Source organism: Pongo pygmaeus, chromosome 5 (genome assembly GCF_028885625.2).
Source record: "Pongo pygmaeus isolate AG05252 chromosome 5, NHGRI_mPonPyg2-v2.0_pri, whole genome shotgun sequence".
Lineage (NCBI taxonomy): Eukaryota > Metazoa > Chordata > Mammalia > Primates > Hominidae > Pongo > Pongo pygmaeus.
Window position 1 is genome coordinate 170,329,625 of NC_072378.2, and position 21,100 is coordinate 170,350,724.

The following is a 21,100-nucleotide window of genomic DNA, read 5'->3' on the forward strand; positions in this document are numbered from 1 at the left end:
ATATTAATTATCCAAATTTCAATGAAAAGAAGCCCTGTGCAGTAAAGCAGTGTCCGCTTCATTGTAAGACACAGCAATGGAGCTGCACAACCACAGAGCCGTCTCTGGGCTAATGTGGCTCCACCGTGGGCAGCAGTTCGGCTGAAAACAAATCCCCCCAGGCACATCTAATATCTAGAATCATGCTGGATGCAGCTACTGCCTTAAAACACTCGCCTGAAGAACAAAGCTATTTAAGCATGAAATGTTGTACACAATTGTGATAAAAATGCCATGTGTGACTATGTAATATCCTAATTTGTTCATTTTGTGTGTCAAGTTCAGTATTTTATTTATTGACTACCCATCATGTCCTATGTAGTATAAACTCTACAAAGATAATTCTTTTTTTTTTTTTTTTTTTTTGAGATTGAGTCTCACTTTGTCACCCAGGCTGGAGTGCAGTGGCATGATCTAGGCTCACTGCAACCTCTGCCTCCCGGGTTCAAGCAATTCTCCGGCCTCAGCCTCCCAAGTAGCTGGGATTACAGGCATTAACCACCACACCTGGCTAATTTTTGTATTTTTAGTAGAGACGTGGTTTCACCATGTTGGCCAAGCTGGTCTCGAACTCCTGACCTCAAGTAATCCACCTGCCTTGGCCTCCCAAAGTGCTGGGATTACAGGTTTGAGCCACTGCACCTAGCCAAGATAATTCTTTTTTTTTTTTTTGAGACAGAGTCTCACTCTGTCACCCAGGCTGGAGTGCATTGTCACAATGGCCAAGATAATTCTGTCTAGAAAAATTCTGTAGATGGTAATATAGGCTGTAGAAAATAACCTGAACTGTATTGTACTACTGAGAAAAGATTAAATCTTTATAAAAATGTCATAAACATTTGTCACAATATTTGTCATACATTTAATTCCTTTTTTCTTTTACATTAATTTTTTTAATTTTCACATTCTTCTTTTACTATTAAAAAAAAAGAAGCACAAAGAGAAAAATCGTCAAAGTCCTCATAATCCTTCCATTCAATGACAGCTCTAGAAAGTGCCGTGGCGCATGCACTGCACATTTTCTCTGCACACGCAGAGGGCTTGGTTTTCCTTTAACAAAGCAGAGATGCATCTACGCAGCTTTATATCCTGCTATGTCTACCCCAGAATACACCAGGAACATTTCCCTCACGATCATGTGTTTCTTGTCTAATGAGCTCAGCGAAGAGGCCATAGAGAGCAGTGGCCAAAGGCAGATGACCCAGGGCCAGGCTCAACCCTGACCCCAGCTAAGCCCCTTCTCACCAAATGAGCAACTTTGGTGAGTTACTCACCTCTGTGCTGCATTTTCCCCATTCATGAAATGGGCTTAAATGAGTTCATAAAGAAATTTCTTCTTACAGCACGTGGCACATTAATAAGTGCTCCAGAAGTGTAATTGGACTGGGTTCAGGAGAAATTTTAAAATTTTTGAAATGAATGAAGGTGATAACACAACATAGTAAAGCCTGTATGATACAGTAAAAGTAGTGTTAAGAGGAAAGTTTATACCATCAAATGCCTATAGCAAAAAAACTAGAAAGATCACTAATTAACAACCTAATGTTGCACCTCAAGGAACAAGAAAAGCATGACCAAACCAAATCCAAAGTTAGCAACAGAAAAGAAATTTAAAAGACCAGAGAAGAACTAAATGAAATAGAGACCAACAAAACAATTTAAAAGATCAACAAAATGAAAAGTCAGTTATTTGAGAAGCTAAACAAAATTGATAAACCACTCATAGACTAACCAAGAAAAGATGAAATCTAAATCAACAAAATTAGAAATGAAAAACAGACATTACAACCAATACCACAGGAATGCAAAATATCATCAGAGACTATTATGAAAAACTACACACTCACAAAATAGAAAACCTAGAGGAAATGGATAAGTTCCTGGAAATACACAACTTCCCAAGGTTGAGGCAGGAAGAAACAGAAAACCTGAACAGACCAATAATGAGTAGAAAGACTGAATCAAGAAAAAAAAAAGTCTCCCAACAAAGAAAAGCCAAGGACCAGATGAATTCATAGGCAAATTCCACCAAACATATAAAGAAAAACTAGTATCAATCCTGAAACTGTTCCAAAATGTCAAGAAGAAGGGAATGCTCCCTAAATCATTCTATGAGGCCAGTATCACTCTGATACCAAAACCAGACAAGGACAAAACAAAGAAAGAAAACTACAGTCCAAGATCCCTGATGAACATGAAAACAATTTTCAACAAAATACTACCAAATAGAATCCAATAGCACATCAAGAAGATAATACACTATGACCAAGTGGGTTTTATACCAGGGATGCAAGGATGGTTCAACATACAAAAATCAATAAATGTGATACACAACATAAATAGGATCATGGACAAAAAACATATGATCATCTCAATAAATGCAAAAAAAGCACTTGATAAAATTCAGCATCTCTTCATAAAAATCCTCAATGAAAACTAAGCATTGAAGGAACATACATAAAAATAATAAAGGCCATATACAACAATCCAATAGCCAATGTCATACTGAATGGGGGAAAATTGAAAGTCTTTCCTCTAAGAACTGGAACAAGACAAGGATGCCCACTCTCACCATTTCTATTCAATATAGTCCTAGAAGTCCTAGCCAGAGCAATCAGGCAAAAAAAAAAAAAAATGTTGTTTTTTTTTTAAAGAAGCATCCAAATTGGTAAAGAGGACATCAAATTATTCCTGTTCACTGATAATATAATCTTATATCTAGAAAAACCTAAAGACTCCATCAAAAACACTCTTAGATTTGATAAATAAATTCAGTAAAATTTCAGGATACAAAATCATTGTGTAAAAATCAGTAGCATTTCTATACATCAATAATGATTTAGCTGAGAACCAGACATCAGTCCTATTTACAATAGCTACAAAAACAATGAAATACCTAGGAATATAACTAACCAAGGAGGTAAAAGAGCTCTATATGGAAAACTATAAAACATCAATGAAAGAAACTACAGATAACACAAACAAACAGGAAAAAGTCCTATGCTTATGGATCAGAAGAATTAATATCATTAAAATTAACATACAGCCCAAAGCAATCTATAGATACAATGCAATAATGCCTTTCAAAATACCAATGTCGTTTTTCACAACATTAAAAAAAAAACACCCTAAACTTCATAAGGAACCAAAAAAGTGCCCAAATGGCCAAAGTAATCCTAAATAAAAAGAACAAAGCTGGAGGCATCACCTTCCCTGACTTCAAATTATACTACAAGGTTACAGTAACCAAAACAACATGGTACTGGTATAAAAATAGACATATAGACCAATGGAACAGAATCTAGAACTCAGAAATAAAACTACATATTTACAGTCAACTGATCTTTGAAAGTTGACAAAATCAAAAGTGGGGAAAGGACACCCTTTGTAATAAATAGTGCTTGAAAAATTGGATAGCTATAGGCAAAAGAATGAAATTGGACCCCTATCTCTCCCCATACACAAAAATAAACTCAAGGTGGATTAAAGACTTAAGTGTAAAACCTGAAACTATAAAAATACTAGAAGAAAATCTAGAAAAAACTCTTCCAGACATTGGTCTAGGCAAAGAATTCATGACTAAGAACTCAAAACCAGAGGCAACAAAAACAAAAATAGACAAATATGACTTAATTAAACAAAAATACTCTGCACAGCAAAAGAAATAATCAACAGAGTTAATGAAAACCTGCAGAATGGGGGAAAACTTGCAAACTATGCATTTTACAGGGGACTAATATCCAAAATTTACAAGGAACTCAAACGACTCAACAAAAAATACCACAAATAAATCCATTAAAAAGTGGGCAAAGGACATGAATAGATATCTTTATTTTATTTAAAGTTCCAGGATACATGTGCAGGATGTGCAGGTTTGTTACACAGGTAAACATGTGCTATGGTGCTTTGCTGCACAGATCAACCCATCACCTAGGTATTAAGCCCCACAAGCATTAGGTATTTATCCTGATGCTCTTCCTCTCCCCACTCCCCTGACAGGCCCCAGTGTGTGTTGTTCCACTCCTTGTGTCCATGTGTTCTCATTGTTCACCTCCCACTTATAAGTGAGAACACGCAGTATTTGGTTTTATGTTCCTGTGTTAGTCTGCTGAGGATAATGGCTTCCAACTCCATCCATGTCCCTGCAAAAAACATGATCTTATTCCTTTTTATGGTTGCCTAGTATTCCATGGTGTATATGTACCACGTTTTCTTTATCCAGTCTATCATTGATGGGCATCTGGGTTGATTCCATGTGTTTGCTATTGTGAATAGTGCTGCAATGAACATATGCATGCGTGTATCTTTATAATAGAATGATTTATATTCCTTTGGGTATATACCCAGTAATGGGATTGCTGGGTCAAATGATATTTCTGGCTCTAGGTCTTTGAGGAAATGCCACATTGTCTTCCACAATGGTTGAACTAATGTATGTTCCCACCAACAGTATAAAAGCATTTTAAAAGAGGATATACAAATGGCCAGCAAGCATATGAAAAATGCTCAACATCACTAATCATCAGAGAAATGCAAATTAAAACCACAATGAGATTTCATCTTACACCAGTCAGAATGGCTATTACTAAAAAGACAAAAAGTAACAGATGCTGGCAAAGATGCAGAGAAAAGGGAAGGTTTATACAATGCTGATGGGAATGTAAATTAGTACAACCTCTATGCAAAACAATGTGAAGATCTCTCAAAGAACTAAAAATATAACTACGATTCATTTCAGAAACCCCATTGCTGGGTATCTACCCAAAGAAAAAGAAATCATGATTTCGAAAAGACACATGCACTCATAGGTTTATTGCAACACTATTTATAATACCAAAGACATGGAATCAATCTAAGTGCCCATTAACAGATGACTGAATAAAGAAAATGTATACTTGTGTGTGTATACACACACGCACACACACACACATATATATAATATTATTCAGCCATGAAAAAAATGAAATCATGTCTTTTGCAGCACATGGATGGAAGTAGAGGGCATTATCTTAAGTGAAACAACTCAGAAACAGAACGACAAATACCACATGTTCCCAGTTACGTGTGGGAGATAAATAATGTGTACACATGGACATAGAGTATGAAACCATAGACACTGAAGACTCAGAAGGGTAGAGGGTGGGAAGGGGATGTAGGAAGAAAAATTATTTAATGGGTAGAATGCACATTATGTGGGTGATGGATACCTTAAAAGCCCTGACTTCACCACTACAAATCTGACCATGTAACAAAATTACACTTGCACTTCCTAAATATATACAAATAAAAAATATATAAATAAGCAATAATCACTAGAAAATGGATGTTGTTGGTTGTTTGCTGAGTACTAAGAAGATGCCAGGAGTTAACTACACAGTCATTCATCGCTTAATGCCGGGGATACATTCTGAGAAATATGTCGTTAAGCAATTTTGTCCCTGTGTGAATGTCGCAGAGCGTACTTACACATACCTAGATGGTGTAGCCTACTACACACCTAAGCTGTGTGGTGTAGCCTATTGCTCCTAGGCTACAAACATGTATAGCATGCAACTGTACTAAGCAACTATAACACAATGGTAATTATTTATATATCTAAACAAAGAAAAGGCACAGTAAATATATGGTATAAAAGAAAAATGAAATCTCCATACTGTTTTCCATGGAACTAAAAGTAGATTTCTTACAGCACTAAAAGCAGATCTGGCATACAATCCAGCAATCTCACTACTTGGTATCTACTCAAAGGAAAATAAGTCATTATATCACAAAGACACTGTGTGTGTATGTTTATTGCAGTACAATTCACAATTGCAAAGATATGGAACACTGACCAATGTATTAGTCCATTTTCACGCTGCTGATAAAGACATACCCTAGACCAGGCAATTTACAAAAGAAAGAGGTTTAATTGAACTTACAGTTGCACATGCCTGGGAAAGCCTCACAATCGTGGCAGAAGGCAAGGGGGGGCAAGTCCCATCTTACATGAGTGGCAGCAAATAAAGACAGAATGAGGAAGAAATCCCTGATAAAACCATCAGATCTCATGAGACTTATTCACTACCACAAGAACAGTATGGGGGAAACTGCCCACATTATTCAATTATTTCCAACCAGGTCCCTCCCACAACACATGGGAATTATGGGAGTACAATTCAAGGTGAGATTTGGGTGGGGACACAGAGCCAAACCATGTCATTCCACCCCTGGCCTTCCAAATCTCATGTCCTCACATTTCAAAACCAACCATGCCTTCCCCTAAAGTCTTAACTCATTTCAGCATTAACCCAAAAGTCCACAGTCCAAAGTCTCATCTGAGACAAGCCACGTCCCTTCTGCCTATGAGCCTGTAAAATCAAAAGCAAGCTAGTTACTTCCTAGATACAATGGGGGGTATAGGTATTGGGTAAATACAGTCATTCCAATTAGGAGAAACTGGCCAAAACAAAGGGGCTAGAGGCCCCATTCAAGTATGAAATCCAGTGGGGCAGTCAAATCTTAAAGCTCCAAAATGATCTCCTTTGACACCAAGTCTCAAATCCAGGTCATACTGATGCAAGAGGTAGGTTCCCATGGTTGTGGGCAGCTCTGTCCCTGTGGCTTTGCGGGGTATAACCTCCCTCCCAGCTGCTTTCACAGGCTGGTGTTCAGTGTCTGCAGCTTTTCCATGCTCATGGTACATGGGGTCTGGAGGATGGTGGCCCTCTTCTCACAGCTCCACTAGGCAGTGTCCCAGTAGGGACTCTGTGTGGAGGCTCTGACCCCACATTTCCCCTTTGCACTGCCCTAGCAGAGGTTCTCCAAGGCAGCCCCACCCCTGCAGAAAACATCTGCCTGGGCATCCAGGTGTTTCCACACATCTCCTGAAATCTAGGCAGAGGATCCCAAACTTCAATTCTTGACTTCTGTGCACCGGTTGGCTCAACATGATGTAGAAGCTGCCAAGGACTGGGGCTTGCACCCTCTGAAGCCATGGCATGAGCTCTATGTTGGCCCCTTTCAGCCATGGCTGGAGCCGCTGGGACACAGGGCACCAAGTTCCAGGCTGCACACAGCTCAGGGACCCTGGGCCAACCCATGAAACCACTTTTTCCTCCCAGACCTCTGGGTCTGTGATGGGAAGGGCTGCCATGAGGACCTCTGACATGTCCTGGAGACATTTTCCCATTGTCTTGGGGATTAACATTTGGCTCCTCATTATGTAGGCAAATTTCTGCAGCCAGCTTGAATTTCTCCTCAGAAAATGGGATTTTTCTTTTCTATTGCATTGTCAGGCTGCAAATTTTTCAAACTTTTATGCCATTGCCCTTTCAAAACTGAATGCCTTTAACAGCACCTGAGTCACCTCTTAAACACTTTGCTGCTTAGAAATTTCTTCCACCAGATACCCTAAAACATCTCTCTCAAGTTCAAAGTCCATAAATCTCTAGGGCAGGGGCAAAATGCCATCAGTCTCTTTGCTAAAACATAACAAAAGTCACCTTTGCTCCAGTTCCTAACAAGTCCCTCATCTCCATCTGAGACCACCTCAGCCTGGACCTTATTGTCCATATCACTATCAGCATTTTGGGCAAAGCCATTCAATAAGTCTCTAAGAACTTGCAAACTTTCCCACATTTTCCTATCCTCTGAGCCCTCCAAACTGTTCCAACCTCTGCCTGTTACCCAGTTCCAAAGTCGCTTCCACATTTTTGGATATCTTCTCAGCACACCCCAGTCTACTGGTACCGATTTACTGTATTAGTCTGCTTTTGCGCTGCTGATAAAGACATACCCGAGACTGGGCAATTTACAAAAGAAAGAGGTTTAATTGGACTTACAGTTCCATGTGGCTGGGGAAGCCTCACAATCATGGTGGAAGGCAAGGAGGAGCAAGTCATGTCTTACATGGATGGCAGCAGGCAAAGACAGAATGAGGAAGACACAAAAGCAGAAACCCCTGACAAAACCATCAGATTTCATGAGACTTATTCAATACCACAAGAACAGTATGGGGGAAACTGTCCCCATGATTTAATTACCTCCCACTGGGTCCCTCCCACACGTGGGAATTACAGGAGTACAAGTCAAGATGAGATTTGGGTGGGGACACAGCCAAACCATATCAACTAATCAGTGAAAAAAGAATGTGGTATATAGACACCATGAAATACTACTACTCAGCCATAAAAAAGAACAAAAGAATGTCTTTTGCAGCAGCTAGGGTGGAGCTGGAGGCCATTATTTTAAGTGAAGTAACTCAGAAATGAAAAACCTAATACCTTATATTCTTACTTGTAAGTGGAAGCTAAGCTGTGAGTACACAAAGGCATAAAGAGTGGTATGACTGAATTTGGAGACACACAAGGGGGAGGGTGGCAGGTGGGTGAGGAATAAAAAATGACATATTGGGTACAATGTATAGACTCAGGTTGCAGGTGCACTAAAACCTTAGACTTCACTACTATACAATTCATTCATGTAACCAAAAGCCACTTGTACCCCAAAAGCTATTGAAATAAAAAAAAATTAAGTTAAATAAAAGATTAAAAAGGGTGCACCTGTATAGGGTCCTTGCCATGAACAGAGCTTGCAGGACTGGAAGTTGCTCTGAGCAAGTCACTGAGCAAGAAGTGAGTGAATGTGAAGGTCAAGGGCATGACCACAACTGCTACAGATGTTATAAACACTGGACACTTAGGCTACATCAAATTTATTTTAAAATATCTTTATTTCCTCAGTAATAAATTAAATTAGTTTACTGTAACTTTTTTACTTTATAAACTTTTTTTTTTTTTTTTTGAGATAGAGTCTCACTCTGTCACCCAAGCTGGAGTGCAGTGGTGTGATTTTGGCTCACTGCAACCTCTGCCTCCTGGGTTCAAGTGATTCTCCTGACTCATCCTCCCGAGTAGGTGGGATTACAGGTGCACACCACCACACCTGGATAATTATTGTATTTTTAGTAGAGATGAGGTTTCACCATGTTGGCCAGGCTGGTCTCGAACTCCTGACCTCAGGTAATCCGCCCACCTCAGCCTCCCAAAGCTAATATCACTTAGCTTAAAACACAAATGCATTGTACAGCTGTACAAAAATATTTTATTTCTTTATATTCTTATTCTACATGCTTTTTTCTATTTTGAGCTTTTTCTTACTTCTTAAACATTTTTGTTAAAAACTAAGGCATAAACACAAACATCATTCTGGGCCTGCATGGAGTCGGGATCATCATTATCACTGTCTTCCCCTCTACATCTTGTCCCACTGGAAGGTCTTCAGAGGCAGTGAAATGCATGGAGATGTCATCTCCCTGTGATAACAATATCTTGGCCAGGTACAGTGGCTCACACCTGTAATCCCAGCAATTTGGGACGCTGAGGCAGGTGGATCACTTGAGGTCAGGAGTTCGAGACCAACCTAGCCAACATGGTGAAAACCCGTTTCTACTAAAAATACAAAAATTAGCTGGGTGTGGTGGCACATGCCTATAGTCCCAGCTACTTGGGAGGCTGAGGCAGGAGAATGGCTTGAACCCAGGAGGCAGAGGTTGCAATGAGCTGAGATTACGCCACTGCACTCCAGCCTGGGTGACAGAGCGAGACTCCATCTCAAAAAAATCAAACAAACAAAAAATTAGCTGGGCATGGTGGCACTTGCCTGTAAACCCAGCTGCTCAGGAGGCTGAGGCAAGACAATCCCTTGAGCTCGGGTGTGGGGTGGTGGGGTGGGGAGGTTGCAATGAGCTGAGATCATGTAACACTGCACTCCAGCCTGGGTGACAGAGTGAGACTCTGTCTAAAATTAAAAAAAAAAAAGCAACGTCTTCTTCTGGACACCTCCTTCAGGACCTGCCTGAGGCTATTTTATAGTTAGTTTTTCTTTATAAGTAGAAGGAACACACTTTAAAATCATGATAAAAAGTAGTAAAGCAAATACTAAACAAAAAGAATTTTTCAGCTCCATCATAATCTTATGCCACCAGCAATGTGATACGGTCAGTCATTGGTTAAGACGTCCTCATGTGCAACATGATTGCTCATACAGATTCTCATCACTAATTTGAAATAATAATAGTTAACAAACCTGCCTATAAGTTTTGTTATTGCATTCAACAGTAAACAACAATTATTGTTATATCAAGAATTCCTGTCCTAAAAGATCTGTAAATATTTTGCTGATAAAACTAAGGTGCTTTCTAACTTTTATAAAATGCATTTTCAAAGTCTACCAAAGCATCTAAAATATACATGATGTGAAATGAGAAGTAATTTACTTAACGATAGTATATCTAAGGAAATGCCCTCCCAACTGTGACCTAAACAGGTAGGAAAAGGAGAGTCAGGCGCTGCTGGCCCTGTGTTACGGGGGTGCTCGGCAGCTAGTGAGTGGTACCCAATGGAGATGGGAACACACTTGGGAGAGACAGCAATAATCACACCATAGGGTAACTGTGGTTTAGGAAATTCCAACGTCTCCCTCAACATTGCTGACCCGCAGGAAGGGCCTGGGATTACTCTCCTAAGCCACATATAGCAGAGAGACCAGTACCTAGTGCTTCACCCTTCCAAAGTTAGAGCTACCTTTTCTGTGCATAAATCAGTCTTAGATTAGTCAGTGTGCACAGATTAACCACAACCTCATCACATTCGGAAAAGAGATCAGATTGAGCTTATATCTCTTGAGCTCCTCACCCCTGCAGTGCAGGGCGCAGGACAGCCTTACCTCAGGGTTCTCAGGTCCCACAGTCTCATCCCATCGCCAATGGCCGTGGTCAGGAAAAGGTTATAAGCCTGAGGCTGTTGGGTTGTAAATGATGAACCCTATAATTTTAAGGGGGAAATCAAGATGTACTTTCAAAGGTTGAGTTAATAAGCATTATGCTAATGATATCTCATAATAGCTGATTCTCAAGATATTAACACAAAGTTTTTTTTCTTATTTGTAACAATTTCAGAATTGGACTCCAAAAACTTCTACATAAAGTAGTTAATGAGGGTATATTTTGACCTAGAGAATTAATGACGTGTGTTCTCTTTATATGTAATGCCACTGAGAGTTACAGAAGTACAAAATGGTCAAAAAAGACCAAGATAGTAATACACCAAAATTCGTGTTTACAGTATAGACCATAAGCCATATTCAATAAATCATCTGAAAGATGCCCCTCAACAAGGCACTTAAAGTTAAGGTGAGTTATTAATCTGCCAATTATCACCCCCTAAATGACACTCAGCAGGCTCCTGCGATGACGATGTGGGTGAGCTCCCACGGGGCCTCGAGTCCCGGCCCTGACTCTGACTCGCTCTCCTTTCCCTGTGCTGCTATCAGAAGCAATTCTCACTGAGTGAAACTGAACTCAACTCCATCTACGGAACCATTTGGTACAAAACATCACCTAAACACATTGTGATAAATAATGATTTTCATCCTCCTTCTAGGTCAAGAATATTAAAAATATTAAGACAAATTTCAAGAAGGATAGATGTACCTACAAGTCATCCTTCATTTGCAAACAGAAAATAAAGGCTTACTAAGTTCAATAATAACAAACTAATAATAATTCAAGGCCAGGTGCAGTGGCTCACACCCGTAATCCCAGCACTTCGGGAGGCCAAAGCGGGCAGATCAGCTGAGGTCAGGAAAATTTGAGACCAACCTGGCCAACATGGTGAAATCCCATCTCTATAAAAATACAAAAAGTTAGTCAGGTGTGGTGGCGTGTGCCTGTAATCCCAGCTACTCAGGAGACTGCGGCAGGGGAATCGCTTCAGCCCAGGAGGTGAAAGTTGCAGTGAGCCAAGATCACGCCACTGCACTCCAGCCTGGGCAACAGATTGAGACTCCATCTCAAAAAAAAAAAAAAAAAGAAAAGAAAAGAAAACAGAAAAGAAAGCTGTAATACATATTTTAAAATGATAATAATTCACACTAATAATTGAGCAGGCATTCAACGAATATTTACAGATCATCTACTGAATGCTGGTGTTACATGAGGTACTCAGCATAAAAAGAAGAAAATGCAGGCTTAGTTTAACAAAAAGACAGAGAAGATAATGGCACTAACAACACCTAACAGCAGTTGCTAGTTTATGTAGGCTAAAGAGTAAAAAACTGAACAGAACAGAAATAATATGTAATGACCAAACCTTTCAAGAGAAAAGGTAAACTTTTAAAAAATGTGTTCAATCCAATAGAGGGTGAGGAAGAAGAAATAAAAAACCAAAGAAAATTCAGGATAAGTAGAAAGCAAGGAAATAAAAAATGTGGAAGAGAAAACACAAAATGATATCAAATATATGAATAATCATAATTGCAAACAGACTAAACTCAACAATGAAAAGAGAGATAATATTAGGCTGGATTTCATTATTATCATTATTGTCATTATTTCACTTTTGTTTTAGGTTCAGGGGTACATGTGCAGGTTTGTCATATAAGTAAACTTGCAGCACAGGGGTTTGTTGTACAGATTATGTCATCATCCAGATACTTAGCCTGGTACCAATAGCTATGTTTTTTGCTCCTCTCCCTCCTCCCATCCTCCACCCTCAAGCAGACCCCAGTGTCTGTTGTTCCCTTCTTTGTGTTCATGAGTTCTCATCATTTAGCTCAAAATAGTATAGTATTGATAATAAAGCCACATACCTACGACTGTCTGATATTCAACAAAGCTGACAAAAACAAGCAATGGGGAAAGGGCTCCCTGTTCAACAAATGGTGCTGGGATAACTAGCTAAATGTGCAGAAGGTTGAAACTGGACCCCTTCCTTACACCATATACAAAAATCAACTCAAGATGGATTAGACTTAAATGCAAAACCCAAAACTATAAAAAACCTGGAAGATAACCTAGGCAATACCATCCTAGACACAAGAACTGGCAAAGATTTCACGACAAAGACACCAAAAGCAATTGCAACAAAAGCAAAAATTGACAAGTGGGATCTAATTAAACTTTAGAGCTTCTGCACAGCAAAATAAAATATCAACAGAGTAAACAGACAACCTACAGAATGGGAGAAAATATTTGCAAACTATGCATCTAACAAAGGTCTAATATCCAGCATCTATAAGGAACTCATGCTGGATTTTAAGAGAAGTTCTGAAAATCTAATAAAAAAAAAAAAGTTGAAAGTGAAAGGTGGGGCTCAAACAGCACATGCGAACTCTGAGGAGGCAAGATTATATAAGCACTAGAAAAAAAACAGATATAAGGTAAAGTAAGCCTCACTAGAAACAGTTTCTTCAAGAAAATGAAAAGAAATAACTGCACATGAAAATATAAGACTGAACTTAAATGTCCTTAATAACATGCCCTTCAAATACATAAAGCAAAAGTCAATACAATTACAAGAAGAAACTAGCTGGGTGCAGTGGCTCACACCTGTAATCCCAAGTGTTGGGAGGCCAAGGTGGGCGGATCACGAGGTCAAGAGATCGAGAGCAGCCTGGCCAACGTGGGGAAACCCTGTCTCTACTAAAAATACAAAAATTAGCTGGGTGTGGTGGCAGGTGCCTGTAATCCCAGCTACTAAGGAGGCTGAGGCAGGAGAATCGCTTGAACCCAGGGGGCGGAGGTTGCAGTGAGCCAAGACCACGCCACTGCACTCCAGCCTGGCGACAGAGCGAGACTCCGTCTCCAAAAAAAAAAAAAAAGAAAAAGAAGAAGAAGAAACTGACAAGATTACAATCATAATGGCAGATTTTTAACACATCTCTCAGTCATTAAAAAAAATTAAGCAACAAGAAAATAGGAAGACCTGAACAATTTAAACACAATTAACAAGGGTGAGTCAATGAATATCTGGGCAAAGATGTATCAAATAGTCAGCAAAACCACGTTTTTCTCACACACCTATGTAATATTAAAAACAAACCATAGCGTCCAGTTTCTCAATAGATAAAAAATCTCGAAGATACCAAGAAAATCAATACTATATATGGAGAGTATGGCTCTGAACACAATGCCATAAAATTAGAAACCAATAACAAAAAAGATGACCAAAAATTAACTCGTGGAAATCTAAAAGCATACATCTAAAGCTTGGGTTGAAAAACATCATAATAAACATGAGAAAATATTTAGTGCTGGAAGATAATAAAAATAGTGCATGCCCAAACTAGTAAAGTGCAATTTCAGCATGAAAAATCAAGCAACAGGGAGATACGGGGTTTGACACCATGTGTAAGAGGCTAATGCTAGGCTCAACAATGCACAATGTTGCTGAAGCAGCATCCTTGTGGGGGATCAATACCCAGGGTTCGTTGCCTAGCACCAAGATTAAAGACACAGTCACAAATGAGCAGCAAGTTTAGGAGCGAAGATTTCATAGGCAAAATAAAAAGAAAGGAGAGCAGTCCTCTCTCTCTTTCAAGAGAGAGGGGTGTCCCAAAGGGAAAGGCCGGCATGTGGTAGACTGTGCCAGATTTTACAGGCAGGCTTGAGGAGGCGGTGCCTGATATATGTAGAGCCCACAGATTGGTTCGATCAAGTGTGACTTTTACACGGTAGGCAGGGAAGGCTGGTTACCCCACCCTAATCTTTTTTTTGAGACCGAGTTTCACTCTTGTTGTTCAGGCTGGAGTGCAATGGCACGATCTCAGATCACTGCAACCTTCTCCTCCCCGGTTCAAGTGACTTTCCTGCTTCAGCCTCTCAAGTAGCTAGGATTACAGGGTCATGCCACCACACTTGGCTAATTTTTGTACTTTTAGTAAAGACCGGGTTTCACCATGTTGGCCAGTCTGGTTTCAAACTCCTGACCTCAGGTGATCTGCCCACCTCGGCCTCCCAAAGTGCTGGGATTACAGGCCTGAGCCACTGTGCCCAGCCGCCCCACCCTAATCTTATTATGCAAATGGACTTTCTATTTGGCCAGCGCCATCTTGCCTGCTCCTTACTGTACACGTGGCTGGCAGAAAAGAAAAGATGGAGCCACCATTTTGAACATGCCTATTCCCAGGTAGCCTTTTCCTATTGGCACAAAGGCCCGCATTCTCGTTTACAAGCTTCCAACTTGTTTGTCTATCTCTACAGCTTGATTTTACAGCCTGCTCTTTGTTAGAAAAGAAAATGATTTGGGGGCTGCTTTTCATTAAAAGGAAAACCTTAGGGAGGATTCCCACACCCTCATTATCTGCCTAAGTAATTTCTTCTTAACTCCTGCATCATTGCTTCTGAATGGGTACTAGGGAAAGGCCCATACCAAATTCAGTAGTGGTTATCAGAGAAGAAGAAAAGGGAGGGATGTGGGTAGGGTTTTCTCTGCATCAATAATCATTTCATTTCTTTTTCAAAAATACAGCAAGATCTAAAACTAATAAAGCAAAATAACATAAGTGACTATTCCTGAAACCTAGAATCATGTGTAATAAAATTATTTCATTAAAAAAGCTGTTTAAACTTTTACACACTGTTTTTAATTCAAATTAGCTGTCTAGTATTATGTATTTATATCACAAAATAGTACATATTTTATTCAGAGGCAGGCAAAGAGTAGTATCCTGTCAAGTTTTAAAAATATATAAAGTATCTACGCCTGCTATGACTTTAAGGATATCAATAAATCATAAAACACTTATTACGTATTTTCATTTTTTAAATGAGCCATTTAATAATATAACACATAAAATAGGAAAATATGACCATCACTTTTTGATGCATCTGGCACTCTTGTTAACACAATACTAAAATGAATTTAAAATTCCATTTGTCCAACAGAATTAAGATAACTAGATAACTATAGGAGTAATTTTCAGAAGAGATCATTTTAATGGTGGTGCACTAGGATAACTGCAAAAAAAAAAAAAAAAAAAACACATTATTGATGCATGACTAATGTGGCTGAGCTGGTTACTAAGCTTAGAAGAAATTAGAAATGCCCTATTTTATGTTACTGGAAATACAGCATTTGGGCCAATGATAATTTCTGCTTCTCCTGTATTTGGACTTGTAGGATGACAGTTCGTGAGTAGCAGCCTCCACATGGCTATGGTTAGTTTGATGTACATTGTGCAACTGAACAAAAATGTAAGATACATTTTTTAAAAAATGCTATTAAAACATAGTGTAAACCTCTGTAACCTTACACTCTTTCCCTTTCATTCCATCAAATACCATTCAGATGTTTATTTTCAGGAAGTAAAACCTTTAATTTTCCCATAAAAAACCTCAGAACTATTTTTCTTAATATAACACCTCTCATCCAAGAGTACACCACAATGATTCACAAAATATTACAATCCTTACTGAAAGACCACATAGATTTGAGAAGATTCAGGCTACTGTATAGTAGCTGTTGAAAAATGTAGACATTTTAAGCAGTTTCCTAAAGCAAGGACACTAAACCTCTTAATAAAAAGCTAAGATTTTAAAAGAGAGGAACTCCCCTTGAATTGGGAAATTAGATGGTCACTCTGTAATTCCAGGAAGAAAGCAAGGCACATCTACACAACAATGGCTCTTCACAAGGCCAACTTGTAAAAACAGTCTTCACCACAGCACTTGGAATGAAATATCCTATGCGCCTCTTGTCGACAGAGTAAAACTCTGTAAAATATTGGAAGAAATTTATTCTGGGCCAAATATGAGTGACCATGGCCCGTGACACAGCCCTCAGGAGGTCTTCAGAACATGTGCCCAAGGTGGTCAGGCGCAGCTTGGTTTTACACATTTTAGGGAGGCATAAGACATCAATCAAATACATTTCAGAAATACACTGGTTTCCCACCTGGGAAAGGCAGGAAAACTCAAAGTGGGGGCTTCCAGGCTCTAGGTAAAAGTAAACATTTTCTGGTTGACAACTGGTTGAGTTTCTCTGAAGACCTGGGATCAATAGAAAGGAAATGTTCAGGTTAAGATAAAAGATTGTGGAGACCAAGGTTCTTCTGAAGCCTCATAGTGGCTGCCCTTAGAGACAATAGGGGACAAATGTTTCCTATTCAGACCTTTAAAAGGTGCTAGACTCTTAATCTGTTTAGGATTGGGAGGGCCTGGAAGAAAGAGATCTAGCTATGTTAATAGAGATTCTTCACAGATGCATGACTAATGTGGCTGAGCTTATTTTCCCACACAAAGGACAGCTTTGCAGGGCCATTTCAAGATAAGGCAAAGACACATGTTTTGGAGTCAAATATTTTGATTTTCTTCCTTGTCTTGTAATGTTATGCCAGAGTCAGGCTGGAAAGTCAGTCATGATATATAGTGTTGAATAAAACCCATCCGATGAGAACTGATGGTTTTTAAAGCATGACTCCTCAGACCCCTTAATCAGAGCCTAGTCCTCACCCTTTTAGGACACACCTTACCTGCAGGGATGCTGTCTCAGGGAGCCAGTTTGTCCAGATGTCCATCAGGAATGTGACAAGAAAATGAATCTTGGGACCCCCAAATCACTAAGCCAAGGGAAAAGTCAAGCTGGGAACTGCCTCAGGCAAACCTGCCTCCCATTCTATTCCTAAATAAGATAGCTACAAAGATAAGAAGCTACAGACCTCCCTCACAATTTGCCCACAAGGAAATTCCTTGTGGATAAAGGACAGACAGAACTCAAAGACATCACTCTGAGGCTACCCTGAGACAAAGGCATATCTGATTGCTTCCCCTCCCCTATTGTTTATGTAAAAATGATGATTCACTGAGCCAGACTAAATTGTGTATTCAGTGGAAGGCTGATCAAGGACTCAAAAGAATGCAATCTTTTGCCTCTTATCTACTCATGACCTGGAAGCCCTCGCCTCAAATCCCACTTTACCTGACTGAACCAAAGTACGTGGTACACATATTGATTGATGTCTCACGTCTCCCTAAAGCGTATAAAACCAAGCGGTGCCCCGACCACCATCGTCAGGACCTCCTAATGCTAAGTCATGGGTGCATCCTTAACTTTGGTGAAATAAACTTTCTAAACTGACTGAGACCTGTCTTAACATATTTTGAGTTTAACAAGGGGCTCGAGGTCCACCCCTCCACCGGCTTCACCACACAGCCCACCTCCTGCACTCTGCTCCTCCAGACATAGACCTGGCACCCTTCCCTGTGTCACGAACCTGCTGCTCTAGTTACCTGGTCAGTACAGAGCACCTGACCTTGTGTAATACCCACGTTCCTATGTAAGAAAATACATTCCTTGAGCACAAGGACTTTGCCCTCTCTTCATTCATCTAACTCTTCATTCACGGAACACTGCCAAGTGCACAGTAGCAGCTAATAGATATTTTAAATGAATTAATTAATAGGCACTTTAATGAATACTATAATTAAAAGCACATATACATATGCATACACATGCATGCACATATACATATGTACACCCATGCATGCTCGCATATGTATACATACCCACACACACATTCATGCATATACATACACACACACGCACGCACGCATATACATACCCACACACACATTCACGCATATACATACGCACACACATGCACGCACTCCTATACATACGCACACACACATTCACACATATACATACGCACACACATGCACACACGCCTATACAAACGCACACATGTGCATTCGTGCATATATATATGCACACATGCGCGCACACACATACATACCCACACATGGATTCACACATATATACACACACATGCACGCACGCATATACATACACACATGCATTCATGCATATACACACACAGAGGCACGCATGCATATACATACCAACACACATTCACGCATATACATACCCACACACATATACATATGCATACATTCACACATATACATACACACATGCACACATATATACATACGCACACACATGCACGCATGCATATACATACCCACGCATGCATTCACGCATATGCACACACGTATTCACGCATATACATATGCACACACTCAGGCATTCACACACAGGCACATATAGTTGCACATACATACACACTGTGAAAGGAAAATAAATCTCTGGGCCCCCACATCACTAAGCAAAAGGGAAAAGTCAAGCTGGGAACTGCTTAGGGCCAAGCTGCCTCCCATCTATTCAAAGTCACCCCTCTGCTCACTGAGATAAATGCAGATCTGATTGCCCCCTTTGGAAAGGCTCATCAGAAACTCAAAAGAACGCAACCATTTGTCCCTTATGTACCCAGGACCTGGAGGTCCCCTCCCCGATTTGTGTCTTCCTGCCTTTGCTTCAAGTTGTCCCACCCTTTCCAGACCGAAGCAATGTTCATCTTACGTATGTTGATTGATGTCTCATGTCTCCCTAGAACGTGTGAAACCAAACTGTGCTCTGACCACCTCGGGCAAATGTTGTCAGGACCTCCTGAGGCTGTGTCACGGGCACCTGTCCTCAACCTGGGAAAAATAAACTTTCTAATTTCACTGAAACCTGCCTCAGATGTTCAGGGTTCACACACACACACATACAAACCAAATTTAAGGTGGGAGGAAATGAGCAGTGATATATTTAACTGCTATTAGGAACAGGTATTGAATTAAGAGTTCAGCCCAAAGTCAGACTGTTAACACTTTACTCTCCATGGCCATTTCACTGAATGTTTATAGAAAAAAAGAGAACCACCTGGAAAACAATATGAATAAAACAATCTCCACAAAGAGATGAAGAAATGACTGAAAACGAAGTTTAACATAAAATCTATTATTCATTATTTTTACCAGAGCTATAAAAACAGGAAACTTTTCAAAGAAGTGACATTTTTACTGTGTCCCTCCTCAGGAGAGCACTGCAGTGTTTTGACACGGGAGAAGTGTCCCAGTGAAACAGCCATTGCAAAATTATAACTCAGACAGTGAAAGAAACCTGACCTATAACTCTATCTTGCTTCTAACCTCCAAGCTGTCCTTTTCATTCCTGGGCTGAGGCCAAACTAACTTGGGGAGGAACTTAGTTTATAGTTTAACTTTGAAACAAAGATGGTAACAACCCTTTCCCAAAACAAACCCCCGTCTTGCCTGGGGACTAGACTGCCTTTGTAGGACCTACAAATTAGCTCAAAGATTAGAAATTATGGTTTAGGAGTAATGTAGCTGGAGGCTACAAGATTCTGACCACCTCCCCCACCCCTACCCAAAATTGCTCCTGGGGATAACATCACTATTGTAAAACCTAAGATCAGTGCTTGAGATATTTTGCAGACCCTGCACTGAATGGATCAGCTGGTACCCCACCCAATCAATAAACTGGTTCAGCTGGTCGTGTGGCCCCCACCCAGGAACTCACTCAGCACAAGAGGACAGCTTTGACTCCCGATGATTTCACCTCTGACCTGACCAATCAGAACTCGTGATTCACTGACCCCCCACCCACCCACCAATTATCCTTAAACACTCCCACCCCCAGATTCTTGGGGAGACTGATTGGAGTCATAATAAAACTCCAGTCTCCCATACAGCTGGCTCTGTGTGAATTACCCTTTCTCTACTCCAATTCCCCTGTCTCGATCAACTGGCTCTATCTAGTCAGCGGACAAGGTGAACCGTTGGGTGGTTACCCCAGTGGCTCAGCTGTGGCCCTCAGCCAGTGACGGCACCACTCACCGGGCCCGCAGGCTTCATGCAGAAGTCACAGCCTGCGTACTCACTCACATGCAGACACAGTGAGGGTCCAGCCAGGGTGCCCGAGACAGCCATGGTGGGGGAGGATCAACAACCCACATTTGGGATGAATTATTCTGAACCATTTAGAAGAAAAACTGGTCATTTACTTATTTATTTTGTTTTTAATTGACCCATAAGAACTGCACATATTTTGTGGTACAGCATGGTGTTTTGATACACACACACATGTGAGGCCCTGATCATGAGAGTCAGCACATTGAAAACTCCTCCCAACGGCTACTCAGTGCCAACCTGAGCCTGGTTTTCCTCACACTGGCTGAGGGCACACTTCTCTAGGTCCTCGTAAATGAGCCTAGGAGTGACACAGCTTGAGCAAAAAGAAGGTAAACACAAACACAATCAAAACCAGCAAACAGGCAGCCACCCACGAGGCAAGGTGAACACCAGACACAGGATCGGGTACACGGGGCCCTGGAGACACCACATGCCGCGTGTGGCGTCAGATGTGCCACGTGCAGCATCAGGTGTGCAGCGTGC

The 21,100-nt window shown here is 40.4% G+C and overlaps 1 protein-coding gene across 34 annotated transcripts in view; it reads right to left on the reverse strand.

Annotated features, from left to right (window-relative positions):
- Positions 1-21,100, reverse strand: part of WDR27 (WD repeat domain 27) — a 253,105-nt gene that overhangs the window by 152,162 nt on the left and 79,843 nt on the right. For 32 of the 34 annotated variants that reach the window (XR_010126827.1, XR_010126828.1, XM_063666899.1 and 29 more), the window contains one exon: positions 10,747-10,844. The exons of 1 other annotated variant lie outside the window; for it this stretch is intronic. Coding sequence is in view for 31 of the 33 variants with exons in the window: in XM_063666899.1 (XP_063522969.1) it covers positions 10,747-10,844 (98 nt within the window). In the remaining 2 variants the exon portion in view is untranslated. Of the gene's footprint in view, positions 1-10,746; positions 10,845-16,767; positions 16,850-21,100 lie in introns of those variants that run through there. One more of the 34 variants, XM_063666889.1, reaches the window with a different exon arrangement.